The sequence below is a fragment of the Talpa occidentalis genome, unplaced genomic scaffold (assembly GCF_014898055.3).
Source record: "Talpa occidentalis isolate TD23 unplaced genomic scaffold, MPIMG_talOcc4v2.1 talOcc4.14, whole genome shotgun sequence".
Lineage (NCBI taxonomy): Eukaryota > Metazoa > Chordata > Mammalia > Eulipotyphla > Talpidae > Talpa > Talpa occidentalis.
The window spans coordinates 77,843,539-77,868,307 of record NW_023601433.1 but is presented as its reverse complement, the minus strand read 5'-3'; the positions used below and the strand labels follow the sequence as shown (position 1 = coordinate 77,868,307).

The window sequence follows — 24,769 nt, the reverse complement described above, 5'->3', positions numbered from 1 at the left end:
CCTTATACTATTGACATAGAATATATTTCCCAGTTTCCACAGCCTTCTATTGTTTTAACATATTACAGTCTCATGCAATTCAATTTTTATGTAGCCAGTCTCTTCCTTTGTGACTCATTCCATTGCTTTGGGATTTCGTATGTGTTCCCTAGTCTGGAGTCCAGATTAAAAAAAAAATGTTTTGTTCTCATTTTAATTCCTTTTCACGTAACTATTGACTATACTAAGAATCTATCTGGTGTCACCATGAGGTTCGGTGGAGTCCCTGCCCCAGTCACTTCATGTGACTTCACCTGTCCTTCCCCATGGTCAGATGATGCTTGTTTTAATAATGTCATCATCACTCACCCATGTTAATAACTTCTCTCCGCGTATACAAATATTTACAGGAAATTTATTCAGAAAAATCCAATAAAAGGACCCATAACTGCTATTTGGAAATAGCAACATTTGTGGCATTTATTCTACTCATAAATACACGCTTCTTATGCATGCAACCTTTAAGGTCAGTCTGTCGAAAATAATCTGCTCTGGGTAGGTTACCCCGCTTCATTGATATTCAGGGTCGTGGGGCAAAGCCTGAACTTTTGTCCAGAAATTCTGACCTGTTATGTTCTTGAGGTTTAGCGAGTTTTCTAGTGGACTTCACCGCCCCCCTAACTTTCTTTGGAAAATGTACTTTTGGAATTGACTACATTTTACAACCTATTTTTAAAATGTTTGCTATTTCATATCCTTTTAAAATCACTTTAAATAACTACAGTGTTTATAACACAAGTGTGGCAAATAAATTACTCATGCAACCCCCTGCAGCTGGACTAATTTTTATTCTTCTAATTCTTGGGTACCTGTCTGACTAGTTCCTGGGTGGGGCAAAATTCTCAAGAGGTCCAAAGGCCAAAAAGCAAGCCTCTCTCTGGAAAGGTCACACCAGTCTGCATGCACTCCCTCTGGCAGTACAGCCAAGGGCATTTTTTTTTTTTTAATGAAAAAAAAGGAAGAAAGGCCACCATCCTGGGCAGCAATTACAGCTCCTCTGAAGGAAAGGTGTGCGCTCCAATCCTGTGGTGACACAAAGATGGGCTTCGGGTCATCTATATGCTAGCTGGCAGAAAAGGGGCCACTTAGAGTTAACAGATTCCTAAGAGCCAACTGAAAGTTTTTCTGGACACAGAACTCCAAGTACAGTAAGGGAAGTTACTTTTTAAAAAAACGGGAAGTTTCCCCTGGCTGTCTGGGGCTACCATGGTGATTTTTAGGTCTTCTGGCAAAGCAGCAAGGCAGCCAAAGTAAGAAAACCAGCCAGTTGCAAACCCCCCACACCATGCGTCTCCCCGCTGACCGTGGGCACCGAGGGGCAGACAGTGTCTGCCAGCTTCTACTTCCTGCCACAACGGGCTGCCCACGGGCCCGGCGGCCGTTCTCAGGCCACAGCAACTTCAGGAGAAGGTATGGGAGTGGGGGAGCGCCCCAGCTGTTCATCATGTTTACAAATGTTTAGAAAAACCAAACGGTGGGAAATCTTTTGCTACAATCACTGAAACGTCATGAGAAAATGTTTTAGTGCAAAAATGTTTTAGCAGAAACAGAGGCCAGGTCACTCAAGGGACCCTGAAAACCTGCTGCTGGAAAGAAAATCACAGGCGAGAAGTTGCTTCTACTGGAGAAAACCACGTGGTCACAGGCCCTCTCCGAGAATCGGCTCACTGCAGTGACAATAGCACAGGGCAAGGCCGGCAAGGAGAGCTCTCTCACCTCAACTATACGAAATTCTCACCCTCTTTCAAGATTTAAAAGGCCCTCTGCCCAGGCCGCACCCTTAGCGGGGGCAGCGGACAGGCTGGACTCTGGGGCCGAAGCGCTCTGTTTGCTGGATACCCCGACTCCCCCTTTACTGCAGCCGAGCGGCTGACCCCTTCCCCCAGTACTTACCCTCGGAGAGGAAGTCACCTGGCTAGGTCTACGCCGCCAGAGACGCTGCATCAGGCAGAGCAGCGGGGGCTGCCCCTTGAGCCAGCGAGGGGTGAAATAAACACGGACACCGTTTTGTAATCAATGATCTTTTTATCTTTGAAAATGGAAGCAGGTGTTTTGACAGAATACTATGGCCGCTCTATAAGAGCCGATCTAGGAGTCATTCACTGGTTCTCCTCTGGGATAGCATGACTTAAAAAAAAAATAAAGACAAAACAGGAAAAACAATCCACAACGCTTCGGGCACCGGACTCTGAGCCTGGCTGGGCATCCGCTCATTAAATAAGTCACAAGCTACACAAGACGATCAGGACCGCCTCTCTTGCCCTCCCGCTGCTCCTTCTACCACATTCCCATGGTGTCTCACCACCATCCGCACTTTTTTTTTTTACTTAATTTGATATCAGAACCTTTAAAACATTTCTGACTCTTAAAAATGAAGGTCCTCAGCAGATTCCATTGAGCAAGAAACATGTACAGGTCTGAACACAAGTCACGGTAACTACTGCTTTCGTTACAGCTCATGATCCACTTCATTATTAAAATCACACACATGCACACGCACACACCACCACGTCACACGTTCCGATGCCCTGAAACCCTGGAGACAGCGACCCCGGTGTCGGTGAGGAACAGGTACCGTTCCCTGCAGACCGTCCCCCAGCCTGGCTGTCTTCCAGCCCACTGAGCTCATCCCGGTTCCCTGCACACACAGACGCGTCGGCCGGTCCAGCCCCACACCAGCGCGTGCGAGAGGCCCCGGGGGGCCCAGTGGCACTGCACGCTTCAAATTCTGTCCTAGACACTCCGTCCTTTCAGAACAGAGGCTCCTCACACCTTGTTCCACAAGCATGCAAAAGAAGAAAATGAAAGTGGACAGAAGTCCTCGCTAACCTAGATGGAACGGGGAAGCAGAGCTCGGTCTCGGCCCCCGGCCCCAAATCTGGTCTTGTGCTCTGACACAGCTCTGGTGAGCTGGAGGGGCAGCAGGCTGGCCCGTGCGGATGGCGAAAGGGTACATGGTCCGGACACACCGAAGCCACCACAGGGGTCTGCGCTCTTGGTCTCCCTTCACTCTGCACTACTCTCCTCAGTCTCAGCACCCAGAGCACCCTCGGCTCTCTCGTCTCAGCTGAATGCAGTTGGGGCGGACAGGCAGGAAGGCGAGAAGGGAGCCCTGAGAGGTGTCTGCATACGTGAGGGACAGGGAGGGCAGGAGCTGCGCTGGTGCGGGCCGAGCCCCTTCCTTCCCCAGTGCAGCCTGGGCCAGCAGGGGGCACGGGGAATCCCCTCCTGGGTCCCTAGTTTCTAGTCCCCCATTGGGCCGAGAGCTAGGCAAGCCGCAGGAACGGGCAAGAAGGAACACTCAACAGCACGGGTGTCATCCTGTCCCGGGCACCCTTGTCAAGTATTGACCAAAACCAGAAACGTGATGTTTAAAGTGATAACGCGATGGGTCCATGTGTTTAACAAAACTGCAGAAACACGTGCTAGTTTAGGTTAGATTATAATCATCTGAAGCACAAGGTAACCAAGAAGCAAAATTCCATTCTGATACAACCACCTAATTTCTAGAAATGAGAAAGGGAAGAAAGGCAACGACAGGATATGGACTTTTGGATCAAAGGAGAGGTGACAGGAACCCACGTGATCTTGCAAGCCCTCCTCCGTCAGTGCCGCCGAGCGCCCCGGGCGCGAGCTGCCCACGGCCTGGAGGCGGTGGCCGCGCGGATGGCGCGCAGATGGCTGCTTATACAAAATAACATCTTCATTTAGTTTATAAACATACACAGTGCTGTCCCTTTCAAATTAAAGAAAAAAAAAACCACACACAAATACTGCAAAGTAGCAAAATACAAAGAAAAAAAGCTACTTTTGGTTTTGGCAACATTAAAAAAGAAGAAATATAAAAAGCAATGTGGCATTGGTCCCTATTTAAAAAAAAAAAAGTACTTGGGCATGACACTGAATCAGAATTGGTTGGTGTTCTAAAATTGAGAATATCTGGGATTTTAAAAGTAGCACTTTTATCTTTTGAAAGTTCAACAAGTCACATAACACTTAAAACATCAAAAAAGCTTTCTGATAAAAAGCTCAGCTTTTAAATCACATTTTGTTTCTGTAAATTTGGGAGACGAATTGAGTTCTCACTGGAATGTGGCCTATCGCTGGCTGACAGATCTGAAATGGAATGTCTCCAATGGCAGTGCCTCCGGCTCGCCCTCCCGGGACCACACCAGCACCGGCTGCGAGCTCCCTGCGCGGGGTGGTCCTCAGGCTGCTATCTTCGCCATCTGCTGTTCTAACTTGGAAATGCGCTCGTCTTGATTGCAGATTGTGTCTTTAATAGATTTGATCTCTTTTAAAATCTCATCCAACTTGGCTTCATTTTGCTAAGGAAACAAAAAAGGTGGGGAAAAGATGGTTAAAAATCTGTAAACTGAGATGTAAAATGTAGTTTTCTATTTTTCAAATGGCCAGCTGCAGCCGCTGGGCCTTGTGAGGGCATAATTTGGCCCTGGGGCCTGCGTGCCTGCCTGACAGTCTCTGGAAACAGGTAAACGCAGGACAAGACTGACTCCTTCAGGGCCTCCCCGGTGGCGCAGCGGTTGAGCGCTGGGTTGCAAAGCTGCCCGCAGCCTCTGTAGCGCCGGTTCGATCCCCGGCTGCTCCCCGGCCACCAGAGGAAGGTCCCACATGGCGCGCAGACCTCTCCTGCCGCCCGCTGCTCCCCTCAGCAGTGTACTTCGGTCCTTCTGCCTGCTCTGCTCCCCGCTCTGGCTCTGGTGAATTCTCTCACCCTCCCGCGCTTCTGACTGTACCCAGTGCTTGTATAAACAAAACAAACAAATAAATAAATAAGTAAAACATGCGTCTATATAAAAAAAAAAAAAATTAAAAGACTGACTCCTTCAGAGCTTTCCTGCACCCCAAGAGCCCTAGTGAAAGCTCCACCAGGACTAACCTCTCTGACCAATGTGAGGGGCGACCTTCCAGAGCCCCCACCATCTCCAGGGAGGGTCCTGCTCAAGGGTTAATCCCCGGTCTTGCCACTAACCCTTCTTCAGAGGCCCAGGCTCTCGGAAACCTCAGTCACCGAAGTCCTCATGGGGCTGCCTCAGTTGTCATGGCCCAAATGCCGGTTCCTCCAGGCACTTCACCGCTTCATTCTGCTTACCTTCTCTGACAATTCACAGTGCTGGCCCCTAAAACACCCCACAGCCCACTGCCCACCAACGTCCTCCGGGGCTACCCAGCTCTTCAGTGCCAGGTTCCGTTCCCCTCACTCCACTGCCGCAGTCCCCGTGGAGATGCTATGGTCGCCTCTGCTGCTAAGGCCCACACTGCCAACACATGGCAGCATCACAGTCCTCTCACTCCCCTCCCTCCCTGGCGACTGTGACCACAGGCTCCCAGGCTCACTTCTTCCTCAAACAGTTTGAGGAAAGACAGTTTCAAAAACTCAAGAAGCCCTATTGACTCTCAGAGACAGTAGCAGAACCACTTCTATCCCAATCATCGTAAAAGTCAGAGTCAGAGGGCCAATGCGGCACCAAACATGAAGGTGACGTGCCTAGGAGGCTGGTGCAGACAGGACGCACCACTGTTCACTGAAAGCGCCGCTGGAGGACTGGCAAAGGGAATGAGGGGCACAGGCCAAGCACGCCCCTGACCTCCCACAGGTCTTACCACACTAGCCGTGTCCACGGTTTTCTTGGGGGCGTTGATCAGGTCGCACTTCTTGTTTGCGCTGGGCTTGCTATCCAGAATGTTCTTCTTAACAACCTTGAGATCCCTGTTTTTGCCTGGAATGTAACCGTGCCTCAAGGAGATGAGGATTGGGTCTGCGTTCTTCCCCTCAAACCACTCCTCTGCTTCCAGCGCGGCTTCGGGCCCCGCCGTGTCAGGATATAGGTCATCTTGGAAAAGGTCTGACTGCAAAAGACATTGTGGGGAAACCCTTAGGCAAGGAAGAAGAAAGTCAGGGGTTTAATTTTTATCTCTTCAACACATGGGCTGCCTAGAAAGTCAGGCACTTACCTTCCTGGGGACAGTCATGATAATAGGCTCACACTTTCTCTCATGGAGTTTGAAGAACCTTCAAAGGGAAAGTAAAGGCAAGGCTGCATTAGGCAAAAGAGGAGGCCAAGTAACAGTCACAGCAGCTCTTGTACAGTGCTGTGAGGCATGAAATGCTCTGCCTGTCACCTCATCTGACCCACCCGGGGAGCAGGCAGACTTAGCATTCCCATATCTCAGATGAGAGAGCGGAAGCAGGACTCGGCGGGCTGGAGGCAAGAACCAGGAGGAGAGAGGTCTCCCCGTCGTGGTAACAAATTCTGGCTATTTGGGGGCAAATCAAATGTGGTGGAAATGACACCTCCACCGACAGTGAGTCACTTGGGAAGAAGTCACTGAGTCAGTAGAAGGGAACACACGCCTACGTGTCAGATAATATCTGTGCTTGGATGCCAGGTCTGCCAACTTGAGGAGGCTGAACACTTGTAAGTGTAAATATGATCTTTAAAAAGGAAAACAACCCTAGGAATTAAAATTTTGGCTTCCAAGCAAAACACATCATGTCTAACACTCAAGAAAACATTTGGAATTATCCAAAGCACGGACAGAATAGAACACGAAGCACAAAGCCTCTGAAGCCAGCACACTGGCGGAAATGATCGAGCTGGGTTTGACTTGCACCCACCGCAGTGCCTGAGCATGTGACAGCTTCACCCAGCCCAGAGTTCCCCGCCAATGAAGTGGGGATAAAGAGAGCTCCCTCAGGCTGTCAGAGGGCAGAGGGGAATCCACACAGCTTCCAGCACAGTGCCTGACAGATGGTGAAAGGCTGAGGGAGGGGGCATCCTGACTGATTGTGCTTATTACAGTCTCTTAAACCTTGCGGCGGCGGGGGGGGGGGGGGGGGGGGGCAGTAAAATAAATGTGTTCCTGATATTGGGTGTAATCTTAAACTCAGCTTCAATCTGTTTTTAACCACAGCTTGTTAGTCTGGTTTAAACTACAATTTTGAATTATCTGTGACAGTTTTCCTTTATTACTCTCCAGCTATTACAGAGCTATGTATTAAAAAAAATCCATAGCGATTAATATAAAAAATACTCTTATTTTTATTAAGACAGAGATAGGTGTCCATTATTTCATTATGTGACCAGGGCAGACAGCCAGGATGATGTCTGGTGCAAGCACAGCATCACACAGATGTGTGCTCCAAGCTGGTGCCAACTAAGAGCTAATAGTGCTGACTCCTTCGCATTTAAAATGGCCAGTGGTCAGTGAGCCTCACTGATGACCTTTTGTTGACTACTGTGGGAAAAAAAAGGCCTGCCCCTCAGGGAGCCCATTTGCATCAGATGGGCCCATTTGCAAAATCAACAGACAGAGAGACAGGAACCAGATGACACCACAGATTCCCTAAGCCCAGCTAGCAGGAGAACAGGCTGAGCTGGACAGCACTAGCTACTCTAGTTCAGTTTAGCCTCCGTGGGGTCCACAAGCCAGTTTGGAATCTGGTTCACCCTCCTGCATTTCCATCCCAGGACAGCCTCGCCTCCTAGGGGACATGGCACAGTCTCAGTCTGAAGGATGGTGATCTCACTGTTTAAGAACGTGCATCTAACTGCAATCCTCGAAGGTATATAATCTGAAGAATGGAGAGGGACACAGTTGGATTAAAAGATTTTGAAAGTTCTTTACTGCTCTGAAACTCTTCTTTCCAAATGTGGGCAGGAAATGAGATATTAATTCTACACCACAGACAAGCAGAGAAAACTTGGGCACTGGAGAATTACTAGAAGCTGTATTGCTCTTCTACAACTCGGACAATAGAAATGATTTGAGTACCTTCCGACACGGATTCTTTACCTGGCAATCTCACATTTGTTGACATCAAGCCCCCTCTTGGACATGTACCCCATGCCTCTCTGAGGCTCCTTGCTGCTGAACGTATTGAGGTAGTGGACATAAGGGGATTCGTCTGTGATCTCAAAATAGCGGATGCTGCTGTCTCCCTACAAGAAATCAGAAAAGTTTACGTTTAATATCAACTGAAACATCTGGTGTGGATGTGTCACTTCCCTTAAAACCCAGAGTTAACTGGGACTCTGTCACAGTGGCCAACCTCGTCATCCTCTTTAAAAAAAAAAAAAAAAGGCCTGCCGACACCACATGAGTTAAGCTATCACCTAGCGGACCACGGGTGCTGTGCTTCTGAAGGCTAAACTCTGCCCCTCTGAGCCTGGACGCCAAGTCAAGAGTCAGGGCAAACAAAAGTTACCAACTCTGCCGACAAGTGTTCCCTTCCAAAATGGGAGAACACTAGAAGCTGTATTGCTTCTATTCAAGTCCAGCAGACAGACCAAGACCAGGAGGACAGCTGAGAGCGTGACTACGGACCCCACAGCACCATTGGGCTTGCAGAGCCGAGGGCACCACTGCCAGACAAGCAGATGCTGATGAAAAGTAAGACTTTTCTAATTAAGAAACAATTCCTTTCAGTGAGTATCCTCTAACTTCAGAAGGCAGTGCTGCCTCGTCACACATAAAATTCTATGACAACCTTGCTCACAACAGTCAGATTGTTTCTGGAGAGCTGAAGCTGATCCTGGTCTCCTTATGCACAAATAATCATCACACGGTTGCAAGCTGAACAGCGAAGGTGGCCCTGCCTGGCAGAGCGGGAGGCACGTGTATGCTCCATCTGTACCTCTGAGAAGTAGCCAAACCATACTGCATCCTAACATTCCTCTCAGTTCTTATGATGCGGTCTTGTTCAATGATTTATATATCTAAAGCAAACGGGAGGAAGCTAAACACATAGCAGTTGTTTTCTGCATATTCGAAATAATGTTCTACCTCGTGTGAATAATTTCTGGGGAGCCTCTGCTTGATGGTGTTGACGCAGCCATGGCAGCACTGGCCAGGGGAGGCCTGTGCACTCAACAGCTGTTAACATCAGAAGCAAGATGACTTTCAAGGAAACAGACAAGATCTTGGTTTCTAAGTAACTTTACATAAAAATGTAAAGCAGGTGCGCAGCATGCTCAACCAACTGTGAAAAAAGTGAAAACAGCCCCAGCTTGATCCAGCAAGGGGCAATCCTAACGGCTCTGAGGCAACACATCAAAGCTCCCTGGTTGTCAATTCAGCTGTCTGAACTACAAAAATTTCTGAGGAACACTGAACCTGTAAAAGAATATGGAATATTGAGGTCACCACCCATCAAAGGGGAATAACAACAACAAAGGCACCAACAGTTAGGCAGAGATCATGAGGCTGGAAAGGAGTGTTGAGTTCAGCACGGCCACGTCTTCCTGCAATAACTGTCACCTCTTGAAACGTTAGTCAGGCCACATATTTTAAGGTCCTGGAACAAGGACCTTCTAGAGAGTCGCTGAGGTCCTGAAAAGCTCCTCCACAAAGCCCTTCTCTCCTCACAAGTCCAGGCCACGCATAGTAAGTAACTTACTGCCAGTTGTAGGCTACCTGATCGATTTTAGCATGATATATGGCAAAGTGGTTATTTGTCCCTGGCACCAATTCAGAGCAGCCTAACACCATCAACCACACAGCACCTGTAGGTGAAAACACGTCAGCAGCCTGTACTCCTTCTCACTGAACTGAGTGACGATTCCCGTCAGCGTTTGCCCCAACACCCTGACCCAGCTTCCATCAAAAACACGGAGCACGGTACGTTATCACCACACAAGCGGCAGGCCACACACAGTCCAGTCTGAAGACCGAAAACTAAGCCATCTGCCCTTATTCTCGCGCCACACACACAAATAGATGAATTAAAATATTAAAATGCAGTGTTATAAACCAATGTTACCTCGTAAAAAATGATACAATTTAAAAACAATAATAAGAAAATGATTTAACATCCTGCTCATCTTCAAAAGCTCTGAAGGATAAACTCAGCTTCTTGAATTTAATGCCAACCATGAAAACCACTGTTTACCTTTCCACACAAGTAAATGATACTGGTGTCAGGGTCGTAGAAAGGCAGCAACACCCCATTGCTCGTGTCCATTTCATGAAGAGCAATCGGTTCCTGCATGTTTTTCTGGAGAAAAATTAAAATACAGATGGAGACATTTTTTAAAGATGAATTTCTATAACATTATTATACATTCTTTCATCCTGTTAAGTTAGCCATTTCCCTGGAATAATGGAAGTCTGGGCAATGCACATTAACATTCTGGCCTGTAAATAGCAACAGTGACATGAAATGGGCTCCAGCCCACTGAAAATCATGTTCACTGCACACGGTAATTACGGCAAATGTCACTGTGATTTCATGATGGAAATCAGAGAGGCCTTCTCCTTTATGACTCCTTTTTTAAATCTTTTTTCTTATTATAAAATAAATATGTTCTTTAAAAGATATAAGAAAAAAACAACAACAAAAATTCCATAATCCCCAGCACAGTGAGTAGCAGAAATAACTACCATTTTGGTCCGTTTGGATCTTAGTGTATCTAGTTCAGTATTTTTTATACTTATGCTGTTACGATCATTTTCCCAAGCATAACTATTTTGATGTCGACACTGGATCACATTCTTTATAAAAGAGAACCAAGTTCATTATTTTCCAAGTCTAAAACACACAATTCTTCCTGCATTCTTTTTAAAATATACAGTCAACACACACTGCTTAGGAGTACCAAGAATGTGTTTCTGAAATACACTTAGCAATGTTTCCAGTGAGAATAACAACTTCACATATCCAATTTAAGATATGCAGGAGTTCAAAAGAGTCAACCAAGAATCCTCACTCACCCAAAGACCCATCATAAAAGAGAAAGCGCAAGTGTGAGCAAGTGGGGGCTGGGGAGGACGTACCGGGTTCCAGAGAGCCAGCTGCCGCTCGCTCATGCGGCTGAAACCAGTGGTAAAGACATTCCCATCTGCCAGGAAGATGGCCCTCATGGGCCTTGCTCCTTCATGCGCCTTCTCCTTCTCCTGGGGGCAGGCACATTACACATATTCAAACAGCAAGAAGGAAAAGAGGGGGCTCACAAACTGAACCCAACCACACCCCACATGCCATTCATATGAAAGTGAACACACGTGTGAGCGTGCATGAGAGAGAGAGAGAGAACAGACCACTTCCCCTTCCCAGATGAGGAAACAGACACTAAGTGACTTGGTAAAGGCCCCTCAGTGAGTGAGCCAAGTAGCCAGGATTTCACTTAGAGTCTTACTCCTTCCACAAGGCCCTGCTGCCAAACTCAGTTCTTGCAATGCAAAAACAAACCAACCAACCAACCCACACACACGAATGAGCTCTGCCAAATGTCTGTATCCTAAGAGCATAACAACATGCAGGCTGGACACCCCTCCAGTTTCTAGCACAATTCCTACTTCCTAGGACAGAAAGTCTGGCTAAGCCCTCCCTCTGCCTCATCTGCTCAGTGATGGCACAGCAGAACCATCCTCAGAGGTTCCAATGGGAAAAGCACGTCGTTGTACGGGGCCAGGCATGATCCTGCTGTTCAACAAGCCCCAGACACGACTGGGCCCAAAATCTTGAGAGGCCACAGGGCAGAGAACCACCATATCTCAGGGAAGCAGGCTCAAGGGAAGCATTCTTGGCTTTAACACTTGTCATTTTAAGCCTGACTAAAGTTCCAAATGTCCACCTCCTGTCATGAAATGTGGTTTTGTTGTAGTCTAGTTTGGGGGCAGAAATTAAAGACATGGAGGGCCTCCCCTGGTGGCGCAGGCGGATGAGTGCCGCGCTGTGAAGCTGTCCGCAGCCTCTGCAGCGCCGGTTTGATCCCGGCCGGCCAGTGAGGGTCCCACATGGCGCAGCAGACCTCTTTGTCCCGCCTGCTGCTCCCCTCAGCAGTGTATTTCGTCTGTCTGCCTGTTCTGTTCCCCACTCTGTCTCTGGTGAATCCTCTCACCCTCCCGCGCATCTGGCCTGTACCCCGGCTCTTGCATGCATGCATGCATGCATGCATGCATAAATAAATAAATAAATATTTAAAAAAAAAAATTAAAGACACGGAGCTGCTGAGAGGACTTACGACATTCTCGTAAGGCATCTTAATGGTTTTTGGAACAGGGTGGGGAACCAATCGATATTCAGTACTTAAGTCAAGAGCTGATCTAAACGGCTAAACTCTTAAGGATTCTAGTGCACTGATAAAAACGTTTCTTTGTGAAAAAATGGTTACCATGTAAGAAATAGGACTTGGATACAGGCAAGAAACAAACATCCCTGAAAAGAACTGATTTGAGATAGTCAGAAGTCCCACAAGCCCTTCCCGATGCCGGTGTCTACACACCGAGGGTCCACTGGTGGCCGCCAGCCTCGCCCGCCCACCTTGATGCGTAGAAAGTTCACACTCACCAAAGTGCTACACATAGTCAGGGTTTTGGCCAAACAGTACTCACAGCGACAATTTCTTGTTTCCGAGGATCGATTACTCGCACTTTCTTGTCTTTGGAAGCTGTGCAGATCAGACTGCCATTCCTGTTCCAGCTGACGTTGTAGATCATGTCCGAGTGCATGTCGTCCAAGTTAATCAGGGCTTCCCCTGTTCCCACGTTCCAGATGATGATGGCATTATCACAGCCTGCAGCAAGCACAGCCCTCCAAGGTTAGAGACACGTATACGGCAACAGTCCTGAACACTACAGTCAGGCTGTGCACCGCCAAGAAAGGGCTGGGTGTCACAAACTGAAGTGATGAGCAGCAAAAGACACTGGTGTGAAAGAAATGCTTAGTATGGGCTCATGAAAGAAACAAAGAACTATCAGAAAATTAAATTCTGTGTTTAAGAGTTGGGGTTGGTGGACCCCAAGTGATTATATAAGTTTCTTTTTCTAGTAAAACAAGCATCAGATCAAATGAAGCTTATTTTCTTTTCTAGGGGAACCAAAACACCCGGGTTTCAGTAAGTGTTTAGGTTTAGGACACGCTACGAAAACGCCGGGTGGCCAGTTACTCAAGTCAGTGACACACTGCGGACCATAGGGCTGGATTAATGCAGGGAAAGCACACGGTGGAAGGAAGTGCTGCCAAGACTGGCCTCACCGCCTGCTCACAGCAGATCTTTATCTTTAAAGCGGGAGAAAAATGGGCCAAGACTGGCCTGATTTGAGAACCCAAACTGGAATCCAGCAGGCTTGTGGATTCAGAACCTGACCCAAGAAGAGGCCAGTATAGACACAGCCACAACCCCTCAGCTCATTAACTCCATTCTCCCTTCCTCCAAGTTCACAGGACCCTTTAAAAAGACATGCACTTGTTGTGCCAGGACACTAGTTCAAGTTGAAGCAAAACGAGGACGGACACTTGGAGAGTGAAATTCCCACCCATAAACCCATCTTGCAAGTACTGTAGGAAAATAAGCCACTAACATCCAGGGCACCTGTTACCTAAGATTAGAAGTAGGAAATTTGGGGAAAAAATTGAAACAAAAACACCTGCAAAAGGGTATGAAAAGATGGAGCAAAATTCTGGGATGGAGACGCGACCTTTCCTCTGCGTTGCTCATCACCAGCAAATGGTAACTTCAGTCACAGTGGATAGATCACATCGTCTTAAAATATGCAGAACCATGCGAGCCATCACTCTCCTCCACTTGTGAAGGGAGGAGAGTGAGGATCAGTCTCCTGATGAGACTTAATGTCTGACCTAGATGAGAAGGGGAGGAGGGAATTTTCCATGATGGAATTCCATCTCTGGAAGTTTTTTCTCTCCTTGTCAGATTGTGGTCTGAGGACATCATCTGAAGGATTCCCAGGTACAGCCAATTGGAATTTAAAAAGAATCCTAAGTAATATCCTTTTCGAAAAGTCGTCCCTGGTTTCAATAAGTTCCCTAGCATTTAAGATTTAACTTATATCATAAATACCCTCTATTTCCAGTTAAAAACTGACTGCACACTCTTCTTTTTTCTGGCGAGAAAAAAGACCTTAAAATCTACCACTAATGTTAGTGTTGCTTTTTTAATAAACCACTTTATTAAAGTGTAATTTACATAGAATGCAACGCACCCACTTGACGTATACATTGGGTAAGTTTTGACACATATACTCCCATAGAAACAGAACATTTCCATCACCTCAGAAAGCTCCCTCCTGCCCTTTGTGTTGCTTTTATAAAAGAAGATAAAAACCTTCAATTCTGACAAAGGCAAAGAATTGTCAGACAAAATCTGGAAACTCCTCTCGTGGAAAAGCAGTAAGAACACCAGGGGGTTCACAGCAGAGCTGTTTAATAGCAAAAAAATCAGAAACTTCAATGACTAGAACTAGGGATCTGATTAAATAAACTCAGGAACACAACGAACTCTAATGCAGTCATTAAAAATATCACAGGAAGAACATTCAAAGGTACACGAAAAGGACCACAATGTGTCACTAAGCGCAGAAAGCAGATGATGTGTAAAATGTCTGAACCCATCTTCCTGTATAAAATTATTTATGGATGTGCACAAAACTTGCTTCTGGAAAAAGCCATGGAAATGGCAGGAATGATGCTCCCTCTGGAAGGTGGGATTTTTATTTTCTTCCTTTTGTTTATATATACTCTCTGCAACACACATATACTGCTCGCTAAGGAGAAAAATGAAAGCATTTTTTTTTAAGGGTGGAGGATATTTGCCTAACACGATCACCCCAAATTGGAAACACCACCAGGGCAGGACCCAGAGCCTGGGTGCAACCCGTGTTCCTCCTACTATGTGAGGAATAACTGAGCCTCTAGCACGAATCAAGAGCCCTCAGGAACCAGGAATCTGCTGAAATCGCGGGCAATATGATCCTGCTCATTTTCCTCTGTAGGAGATCTATGTTTCAGTCGGATTATCAAAGCGCACTCGAACTCGAGGGTTAGGACACCACTCCCAGGATTCTTAATGATCTGCTTAAAACTGTAAAGTACACAATCAGAATGCGTTTGAAGGTCCCTCAACACAAAGGGAGGTGAGGACCAAAAGCCAGGGCCCAGGAGAGGAGTGCTTAGCTCTTACCTGCGCTAAGAAGCACGTTGCGGGCTGTCGGGTGCCAGGCCACGATACCAACTCTCTTTGAGTGGCCTTCTAAAATCACCACGGGTTCGGTCAGGGAAAGGGTGAGTCCATTTTCTGGGATCTGCCACACCTGTTGGAACAGGAAGACAGATAACCTGTGTGAATACTGTCACCTTTATCACAGCTACTGTGACCGTCCAGAATACGCGATGGTGCTTGGGTGAGGCAGCATATTGTGAAACAACTGTGTAAGTTTGTTTATAAGATATAAATAGGATATTAAAAGTCAGAATAACCATAAGCCTTTACACAACGTTACAGCTCCTCTGTTATTTAATATTAGTTGAGATTTTAAATTCCCCGATAAGTTCAAAACCAGCCAGTTAGAAGCATGCAAAAGACTGAAAGATTGAATGACGAAGTGCCCAGGCGAAGCAGCACTGGGTGAGAACTCCTAATTCAGTCCATGGTTCCTAAGAGAAGTGCAAACTCTACCCACCAAAAGCTCTTGAGGGATGCTGTTGTTTCTAACACATCAATATTTTCTACGACTTTAACTTGGAGAATAAAAATATACCTAATAGCTTTGTAACATGTAATATAGAAATCTCACAGAAGAAAAAATTAATTGAATCTGGTTGGAACTAAAAACGTTCGTGTTTCAAAGGACACTATCAAGAAAGGTAAAAGACAAGAATGTCTTTAGAATGAATTCAGAACAGAATGAGAAGAAATGGTTTGCAAATCACATGTGATCAGGTCCATTATCTAGAATATACTAAAAAAAAAATCTTGCAACTCAACAATAAAAGAACAAGTAACTCATTTAAAAAATGAGCAAGGGTTCTAAACAGACATTTTTTCAAGACATACAAGTAGCCAGAAAGCATATGAACATAAGCTCAACATTTCAGTGATTAGGGAAATATAAGTCAAAACCACAATAAAATAGGAGGTTGGAATCAAGGAGTCACATAACAAGTCCTGGTGAGGATGCAGAGAAACCAGAGTCCTCACACGCTGCCAGTGGGGATGCGAAGCCACCCCCTCTCCCCCAACACCCTTCCTCAGGGCTGCCAGCTGACCGGCAATACTGCCCCTGCATACCTACCCAAGAGAAACGAGAAAGCACTGCATGAAAACGTGTGCACACATGTTTTCAGCAGCATTATTCACAATAGCCCAAAGGTGGAAACAATTCAAATGTCTAGCAACTAAAGAGAAGATAAGCCCACTATGACAGGGACTATCTGGCTACAAAAGGAAATGGAGGACTGACACGTTACATCATGGCCTGGAAAGAGTACACTAAGGAAAAAGAAGCCAATCATACAAGACCACGTGCTGTAGGATTACATGTACATGAAATGTGCAGAACAGGAAAGCACACAGAGACAGAAAGAAGATTAGAGGTTGTGTAGTGCCTACTGCTGGGGACCAAGGGGGTGACAGCTGAAGAATATGGGGCTTCTTTCTGAGGTGGCGAAAATATCCTATAGCTATCTCTGGTGACGGCTGTACATGCATATTCAGCCAGTGATAGCTGAATATACTAAAAATCATTGAAATGTAAACTTTAAATGGGTGAACTAATTGGGAATATTTCAATAAAGCTATTTAAATCTTGATGACTCAAGAGAAGATTTACCATATCTTATCTGGGGATGTGCCTGGGTGGTGGGGAATGACAGGAATAGGAAAAGCAGCAGAGTGGGAGAAACAAGAGACTTCAAGGCTAACAATGCAAGACCAAGCCGGCTTCAAAAAATAAAAGGACCAGGTCTTAGCTAAGCCAACGAGCACCAAGAACCCTGTGGGAGGTCAGATACTGAGTAATGTTTAAAGTGATCATCTTCTTATATATGAAGATTACAGTATGTTAATTTCTTCTTATATATGAAGATTACAATCCATGAACTTACCCCCCACACACACACAAAAAAAAGATTTTAAAAACTACTTCATGAAAAATTTAGAGCTTGTCAGTGAAAAATCATGTTCAACAGTGGAACAAGTGAGAAACAGAATTTTCCTTTGTTGGGGTTTTTAAGAAGGAGACAAACAACTGTCTGTTTTCAATTGCTTGGTGGAAGGCAGAGATCTGGATTAGATGAGTGTTTACGGTTCAGTCAGTTCTGTTGTCCTGCAAAAAATTAGAATGAAAACTTTGCCATCCTGATAATGGGAAAAAGTCACGGATTTTTTATAGCTAAATTCTGCCCTGCTAAATATAACCCGCTAGGCAAATCGTGGCAAAAGGGAGCTGCCTCTTGAGGGTCCAAGTTTAGGGTATCACCTAATTTCCTCTGAGCCAGTCTCATCCTTCAGCAAGCATTACGCAAGGCAGATGGGAACAATCACAGAAGGCGCAGAAGGAAAACCTACCTGCCTCCTCCTGCCCCTCACCCGGACCAGTCTCGCTGGGAGCACAGGCAGCTGCTCCTCATCTCCCAGCATTACGTGTTTGCTTTCAACTTGACATGTGCTATTTTTATTCAAGGGTTTATGACAGTGAACAGCTCCAAATTGAACTTGGCTATATGCACATCAAGGAGGGCTGAAATTCTGAACAAAGGAACAGAAAGCAACTGCTGATAATGATCAAAGCGTGAATGAAGTCATCAGAGAAATAATTATGAAATGAGACCTTAGAGACTCAACAGGAAATGCACTTTGCACGGAGGTCTGACAGGCATAGAAGCGAAGAGCAGCAATACCACCCGCCATCTCCAGAGGGCACCATAACCATGGGGTGTGGCGGCGTCTTGCAAGGACTGTACAACCTTCTGTGCCTAACTCTGACAGGACCAAAGAGTGCATTTCCACACCGCCAGAGAGGCATGGTGTGATGGGAGGCTTTGGTTCCAATCAGCATTTCCAATCTTAAACAGTGTGAAAACAGAACTCCTAACAGAACTTCATCTTTCCCTTGGATGGCAATAAACTTTAATGATGAAGCAAAGTATTTATTGTATTGTTTTTTAAATGAGAAAAACTCTGTTCCTTTTTTATCTCATTTTTGGCAGATTCAATGGTTCCTTCAACGAGGTTTATGCATTTAATTCAGTCACTGAACCAACCGTTTTACTACCGTGGTTACTCATTCATGCTACATGTTTCTGAGCAGCCACTGTAAGGCAGGCACACTAGCAGGCAAGGAGGGAAACAAAAGTCTAGCAAACAGCAGGCCCTGCCTTCAAGGGGTGCACGGTCTAAAAAAAGGCAGAGACTTCTACTAGATTGAGAATCAAAGACAGCAAAGACAAGTGGTGTGACGCAGTGTGGGAGCATGCACTCTGGGGTCAAACTGACCCGTGCTCACCTCCCGCCCGGGACACTGACGTGAAGGTGCTGGGTAAAGAACCTGACATCACTGCACATAGGAAACGCCAGCCCTGTACTTTCTAGGGCTACTAGGGGGATTAAATGAATCAATAAGGCCCTCAGAACAGTATCTGACACAAGTCAGTGTCCCCCCAAAATGTAGTGACAGTACAGTGCAGTGGTTAAGACAATGGCTTTAAACTAGAACAGATTGTCCACTTCCTAATTTCACCGCCTGTCAGCTGCATGACCATGGGTCTGTTCACCTGAATTAAACCTGGGCCTTAAGTTTCCTCAACTATAAAATGGGAGTAATAATTGAATGCACCTTCATGGGGGTTGTCTTCAGGTCCAATGTAGCAATATGAAGCTGAAGCTTTTAGAACAGTGTTTGGCATATGGCAGGATTTGGGTGAGTGTGAGCTACAGTTAGTGCTGCATATTCACCAGGAATCCTCATGGCACGTGACCCGCACTATGCCAGCACAGAAGCTGAGCGCCCATGGCATTGCGAGTGCCACGAGATCGCATCCACGGCTCCATTGTGGTATGTTCGGGGAGGCTCCCCAAGGGCACCACCTCTGAGGATGAACAGGAGTTGGGTGACAGGTGGAAGGGAGAAAGGGATGAGGAGGAAGGAAATCAAGTATTCAGTTTCAAAATGAAAAACACAGATTCACAGAGCAATTTGCTAAAAAGCACAGCCCCAAAGAGGCTGGCTGAGGGACTGACAGGAAAAGGCACCCGAGGAAAAACGCCAACACAGGCAGGAGGATTTACGGTGAGAGGAGTAAGTGACCGGGAAAGTCTGTGAAACTAGTTGAAAAGACGACGGCTCTTTCTTGTCTTTGCTGGTAAATAAAGATGGTGTTGTTCTCCACTGTAGACTGTGCAGAGAGCTGGGAGATGTGTAAGCCTTTCCACACTGGGCAGACACACCCCCTGGCTGGTGCTGCTGCCCGCGCTCACAATGAGGCCCTCACTATTCGGCTCTCTGCCCCTCTTCGGGCTGGGTGCTCCTTCCGGGCGGCGGCTTTCCAGTGTGGACTCAAGGGGGCTTGCCTCCGTTTCAGCTCCAACAACAAGCGCCAGTCCTACTCGACACAAAGGAAGTTTCCTCTTCTTGTGCATAACCTGGGACATGCCCTGGTGTGGTGGGAAGGAGGCTGCCCTGGAGGTGGAAGACATGGGCTCCTGTCAGAGCTGGGACACATACTGGCCATGGCGGCCTAAAGAGCTCACTCTGGGGAGCTTCGACTTCCTTGTCTGACACAAAGGACAGCGTCAGCTCGGCTTGCTCGGGTCACTGGGAGGGTGAAATGAGCTCAGATGTTTTGTATGCACAAGCACTACACCACTGTGAACTCGGGAGAAGGACACGGGCTTTGGAGTTGCACAGACCTGGGTCCCACAGGGCCCTCATCCACTGTGTGCCCCTTGTCCCCTGGCCTGTTTCCCGGGCTGCATGATTAATATAACCAAGTACATTACGACTTAGAACACAGTCCTTGACACCCCCCCTCACCCCTTGCCAAAGTGATTACTCTATGTTCATGATTGTTTTTCTTGCTGTTACTATAACCTCTAGGACTCCGTATATAGGTCTATATATCAAGGCTTCTGAGTCTTATCTTTAAATATATTTAGCCCTGTACCCAGCTACCTAAATGGCATCATGTGTGTAAGTCTCCAGTTCATGCCTTGGCCAATGAGCACAAATGAGAACAGGTTTCCTCCCCCTGCAGGCCTGTCAGCTCTGCTCTGCTCCCTGGCTGCAGGTGAGGGAGAACTGTAGCAACTGCCTGCTTTTTCAAAACCATATATAGTGAGCAGAGAAGACGACAAGGAGCAGCATCTTCTGCTGTGCCTGAGCAGCTTCTCAGTGTGGCAGGAACGGCAAGTCACCTCCCCATGCACGCGCAATGTTTGTTTTTTTTTTAATGCTGCCATGCGGCTCCTGAAAATTTCTATTTGGAAAACACATCACTATGGCAATGTTTTGTTTTGAAAGGAAGGGGAAAAAGGCAATCAGTCCCAAGGCTTTCCAGATGAAAGAGTGAATCAATCAGTGAAAACCCATCGTGGTTCTGGAAAAAAAAATCAAAACAACTTGACGTTCGTGCTAGAACTACAGCATCGTGACATCGATCTGTGCGTGAAATTCTGGAATGTGGAAATTGGACGGCTCAAGAGAATAGTTCCAATGATGAAAAAGCGAGGAACATTAAGAAACTTGGGTTTCTTTCAAGTAAGTTTTAAATCCATTTGTCGGATGGTTTTGTTTCTCAAACAGAGAGAGCTAAAGACAAAGCATTTCCAGGCACCGCTTCCCTGTCCTAAGGGCCCATCATGAACTGGCTATCAGGTTGGGCACTCTCATTACAGCCACAAAAAGGGCCAAAACCCCTCTGCCCTGAAAGGTTTTATTTTTAAAGTGCTAAGGAAACCAATTCCAAAGGGAAAATGAAGGAAAGGGACGCTCTTAAGAGACAGGAAGAGGCATGAAGACCCTGAGCAGCTGCAGAAGAGCATGCTCTCTACGGAGGCCTTTGATCCCCCAAGCCAGGGGGGACAGCCAGGACATTCCCAAAGAGCCATGACATGTGTGAGTGACAAAACGTTTGGGGAAATCAAAAACCCAGTACTGGGTGCTGATCTGCTAAGGGCACAATACCCACGGGCACAGGGCCCAAATGCGAACTGCACAAGATGAAAACAACAAGTAGCCAGCACAGGACTGGAGGGACGAGAGCCTGAGGCACACACGCTCATCATCCACTACAAAGGCACTTTGGCTTTTATTTCAAGGCAAAACTGTATTAGGAAGTTTTACAATGGAAGCAAAAAAAAAAAAAAAAAAACCAGTGTAAAATCTGTAGTTTTTTTTTTTTTTCATTTGATTTCCATAGGAGGGCGAGGCTGAGCTGGGAGAAGAGAAAAGCATCCATTTAAAACTAATTTGATCATTATCCTCAGGCACAAGTTGATCACCACTCAATACCTGGACTGCTACTCTCTGTATTTTTAAAACACTTATTTACTTGGAGCTAAAATTTCCCCACATATATCTTAGTAGTCACAATCTCAAGAACTCTCTCTGAGAAGTATCCTGGAGGAGAAAGAACTCACAGTACCAAACGTTGGAAGACCTAGGAAGAGTACAGTTTCTGGGAAGAGAGTTTATATTAACTGTTATTTGCTGGTATAAAGTGGTGCTTCAAAAAATAGTAAAGGTAAACAATGCCAGTATAATTTACTTTGCAGCTGCTGAAAAGAGCCTGCCTGCTCTAAAAGATGAAGGCGCATACCATCGAGCTGGCACCCCCTCTCCGAAGACTGCAGTCCAAGTGACCTCACTGTCATGGGACGATGCTCAAAGTGAACAAGTCAATGCTGCATGCCTGGATCCCAAGAGAATTATAAATACAAAAAGCAGCTTCAAGTGAATTTAATCATTCTGCAGTTCCTTTGGTAAACGGGTTCTCCTGGAGTCTTTGCACTGATGGCTGCTAAGGCAACAATCCATTCTCGCTGCCATGACCCGCTCCACATGCACACCAGAAGTGGCAGAAATGTCGGCTCGTTACACATTTACACCTTCCTTGCCCCTCGCGACTAGGTTTTTGTTTCTGACATGTAAGGCACCTGAGGCTGAGGCCATTGAAGTGACCTGCATGTGCTCAGCCCTCCTAGCCTCAGTCTCCCTTTCTGTCCTCCAACTTGGCCTTGCTATGCTCTCTACTCTACCTCGTGTGCCACGACCAACACCCCAGAGTTGGGAAACTACAGAGAGCTTTCCTGTTTGGGGTTTTTTTTTTTTTTTTTTTTTTTTTTTTAAGGGAAGGAAGTAATGGGAGTGGAAGGAAATGGTGTTTAAAACCATTCAATCTACTGTACGGTGTTCTTTTACCTTCAGGAGAGCAATGTGAAAAATGAGGCATTAAGAAACAGGTGGGGTAAGAGAAAACCAAATATTTCTTTGAAACATTATTTTAATTGCTAAGCTATAAAAAGCTTCTTGTAATTACCCAATAATAATATGTGATTGGTGGAACATTAAGTGTTTAAAATATCAGTGCCAGCTTTAAGGGCTTTAAAAAAAGGTAACAAAACTAGGAGGAGGACTTACCCCAAAGCACTATTTAATTTCCAAGATGTTCAGTCTGGCAGCCCCAAAGAGGGCCGACATTAAAGGAACAGAGTAATGTCGATGGCAGCGGAGTGTTCAGATCTTCTCAAATTCCCTCCATAAAGATATAGAACAAGTGGGTAACAAAATAAAGACCCCGGGAGAATATTCACAGAAAACTAGGTGATTACCCCAAAAAGCAAGTAGGTGGAGGACAAACTAGCAGCCTAACCCAGCTATTACACCTCCAGGCATGGGGAACTCACAGGGCAGCCATCACCCTCAGGGACCAGGAAGGGCAGGCTCCCGCGGGAGCCAGGAGTGGGGGGCGGAAGCCCGCCCTCTCCAAAAGCAGGTGAGCTGGGGGCTGCTGCAATCTAGACCTCCATCCTCTAGAAGCCAACCAAGGATGTTTCCCTTACACCCCACAGAGAGGACCCATGTGAGGAAATATTCCAGGGGTTGGAATCAAATCTGAGCAGGGTAGAAATAAGAGGGACAAAGGAATGAAAAAGGCCAGGAACTCTCAGAAAGCAAGTCACTGTGTCTCCGAACACTGCCTGACAGTGACAGAAGGGGGAGCTCTGGGAAGCTGGAACAACTGTGAACCAAGTCAGCTTCTAAAAGCATAAAACTTGAAAACCATAGAATAAAAATGAGACATGAAAATTACTCCAAGGTGAAAAAGAGATGTGGCTCAAAAAAGTCATTACAAACAATACAAGAGTGTTAACAACAGATGCTCAAAAAAAGAGATAAAAATTCTATTTCAAAACAAGATAAAAGATATCAAGAAAATAATACAAGACAGGGAACATTATAAATCAGAATTTGAAAAACTCAAAACACAGAAGAGGCTAAGAAAAAGTTAGGATTAAAAGAAAAGTGACTACAGAACTGAACACTAGCCATGAAAGAACCCAAGGGCAAATAAACTTGACAAACAGTGCTCCCCACTCTCCAGGTAAAAAGCAGAAAACATTCCATCTATAAGAAATGAACTAGAAAAAAAAAGGTTTGGAGAGAATCTGACAAAGACTGAAGACAGGTGACGAGGATTAAGTGTATGGATAACAGGATTCCCTAAAGAAAAAAAAACCAGGGCCTCCCTGGTTGCGCCAGGGGTTAAGACGCAACCTACGAAGCTCTCCGCGGCGAGTTTGATCCGCCGGCCAGGGAGCAACCCTCACGGCGCAGCAGACCTCTCCAGTCTTGCCCGCTGCTCCCCTCAGCAGTGTATTTCAGTAGATCTGCCTGTTCTGCTCCCCACTCTGTCTCTGGTGACTCCTCTCACCCCCCACACCTCTGGCCTGTACCCCAGCTCTTGTATGCATAAGTAAATCAATCTTGGGAGGAAAAAAGAAAAAAAAAACAAGGCAAGGACACAGAAGAAATACTAAAACTTTAATTTGAGGCAACTTTCTGGAAAAATAAAAACAGGGCTTAAAACTATATTGAAAGAGCATACATTGAACCTAGGACTACCAACCCCAAATGACAATATTCTGGTAAAACTACTTTGTTTAGGGAAAGAAACCTCATGAACATCCGAGCGAAAGCAGCATCTGATTTGTACTGGAAAGAAAATTAAACTTATCATCTGAATTTTGTCAGCAACAGTTAATGCCGAAAAAAATATGGAAAAATATATTTAGATACTCAAATATAAAACCATGAGCCAAGGATTTTATCCCCAGAAAACCTCACCTTCAGAATAAGGGTCACACACAAGCTATTATTGGTACTAATTGACAAGCTCGGGTCACAGAGAAGAAATTTCAGAATATTGTTCCCATGAGCTTTTCCTAAGCAATCTGCAAACGGAGTTTCAGATGATTCAAGTGACTGCAGACCAGCAAAAGGGCTGACAGAGCACTCAGTGCGGTCACTTGTACACCAGGCTAGGAGAGGCTGTTAAGTAGGTACGTGACCTTGAAGAGAGATCCTGAAGAGCGAGACGCACATCATTTTAAAATAGAGGACAGAGATAACATAGGTTTACATGGGTCTTTAAGTAGTCATAATTAGTGATAACAGTATTTTTACTCTGAAACTATTGTAAAGTACACTATACTAAAGCAAATGAGATAAATCAGGATATGTTTATATCTTTTATATCTTCAGTCCTTGAGAACCAGGATTCTCAGTGGAAGGAGACAGATAAAATATTAAATAGGTTAAAACTCTAGACCTCAGTTTGAACTAGAAATATTAAGATAAAGCCTTAATATTACGAAGGCATTATATCTTTAAATATATATGTATATCCTAGCCCCTTTTATTGCAAATTCTTAAAAACATATTACACTGGAAGAGTATACCATGAACCTAGGAC

The 24,769-nt window shown here is 45.8% G+C and overlaps 1 protein-coding gene across 5 annotated transcripts in view; it reads right to left on the bottom strand.

The window, feature by feature from the left end:
- Positions 1 to 3,472: 3,472 nt before the first annotated feature.
- Positions 3,473 to 24,769, bottom strand: part of CORO1C (coronin 1C) — a 67,373-nt gene continuing 46,076 nt past the window's right edge. For all 5 annotated transcript variants that reach the window (XM_054695288.1, XM_037511015.1, XM_054695287.1 and 2 more), the window contains 8 exons: positions 14,982 to 15,111; positions 12,397 to 12,578; positions 10,837 to 10,956; positions 9,953 to 10,057; positions 7,858 to 8,003; positions 6,016 to 6,073; positions 5,665 to 5,910; positions 3,473 to 4,367 (listed from right to left, as the gene is read on the bottom strand). In XM_054695288.1, the coding sequence (XP_054551263.1) occupies positions 4,248 to 4,367; positions 5,665 to 5,910; positions 6,016 to 6,073; positions 7,858 to 8,003; positions 9,953 to 10,057; positions 10,837 to 10,956; positions 12,397 to 12,578; positions 14,982 to 15,111 (1,107 nt within the window). In that variant the 3' untranslated portion in view covers positions 3,473 to 4,247. The remainder of the gene's footprint in view (positions 4,368 to 5,664; positions 5,911 to 6,015; positions 6,074 to 7,857; positions 8,004 to 9,952; positions 10,058 to 10,836; positions 10,957 to 12,396; positions 12,579 to 14,981; positions 15,112 to 24,769) is intronic.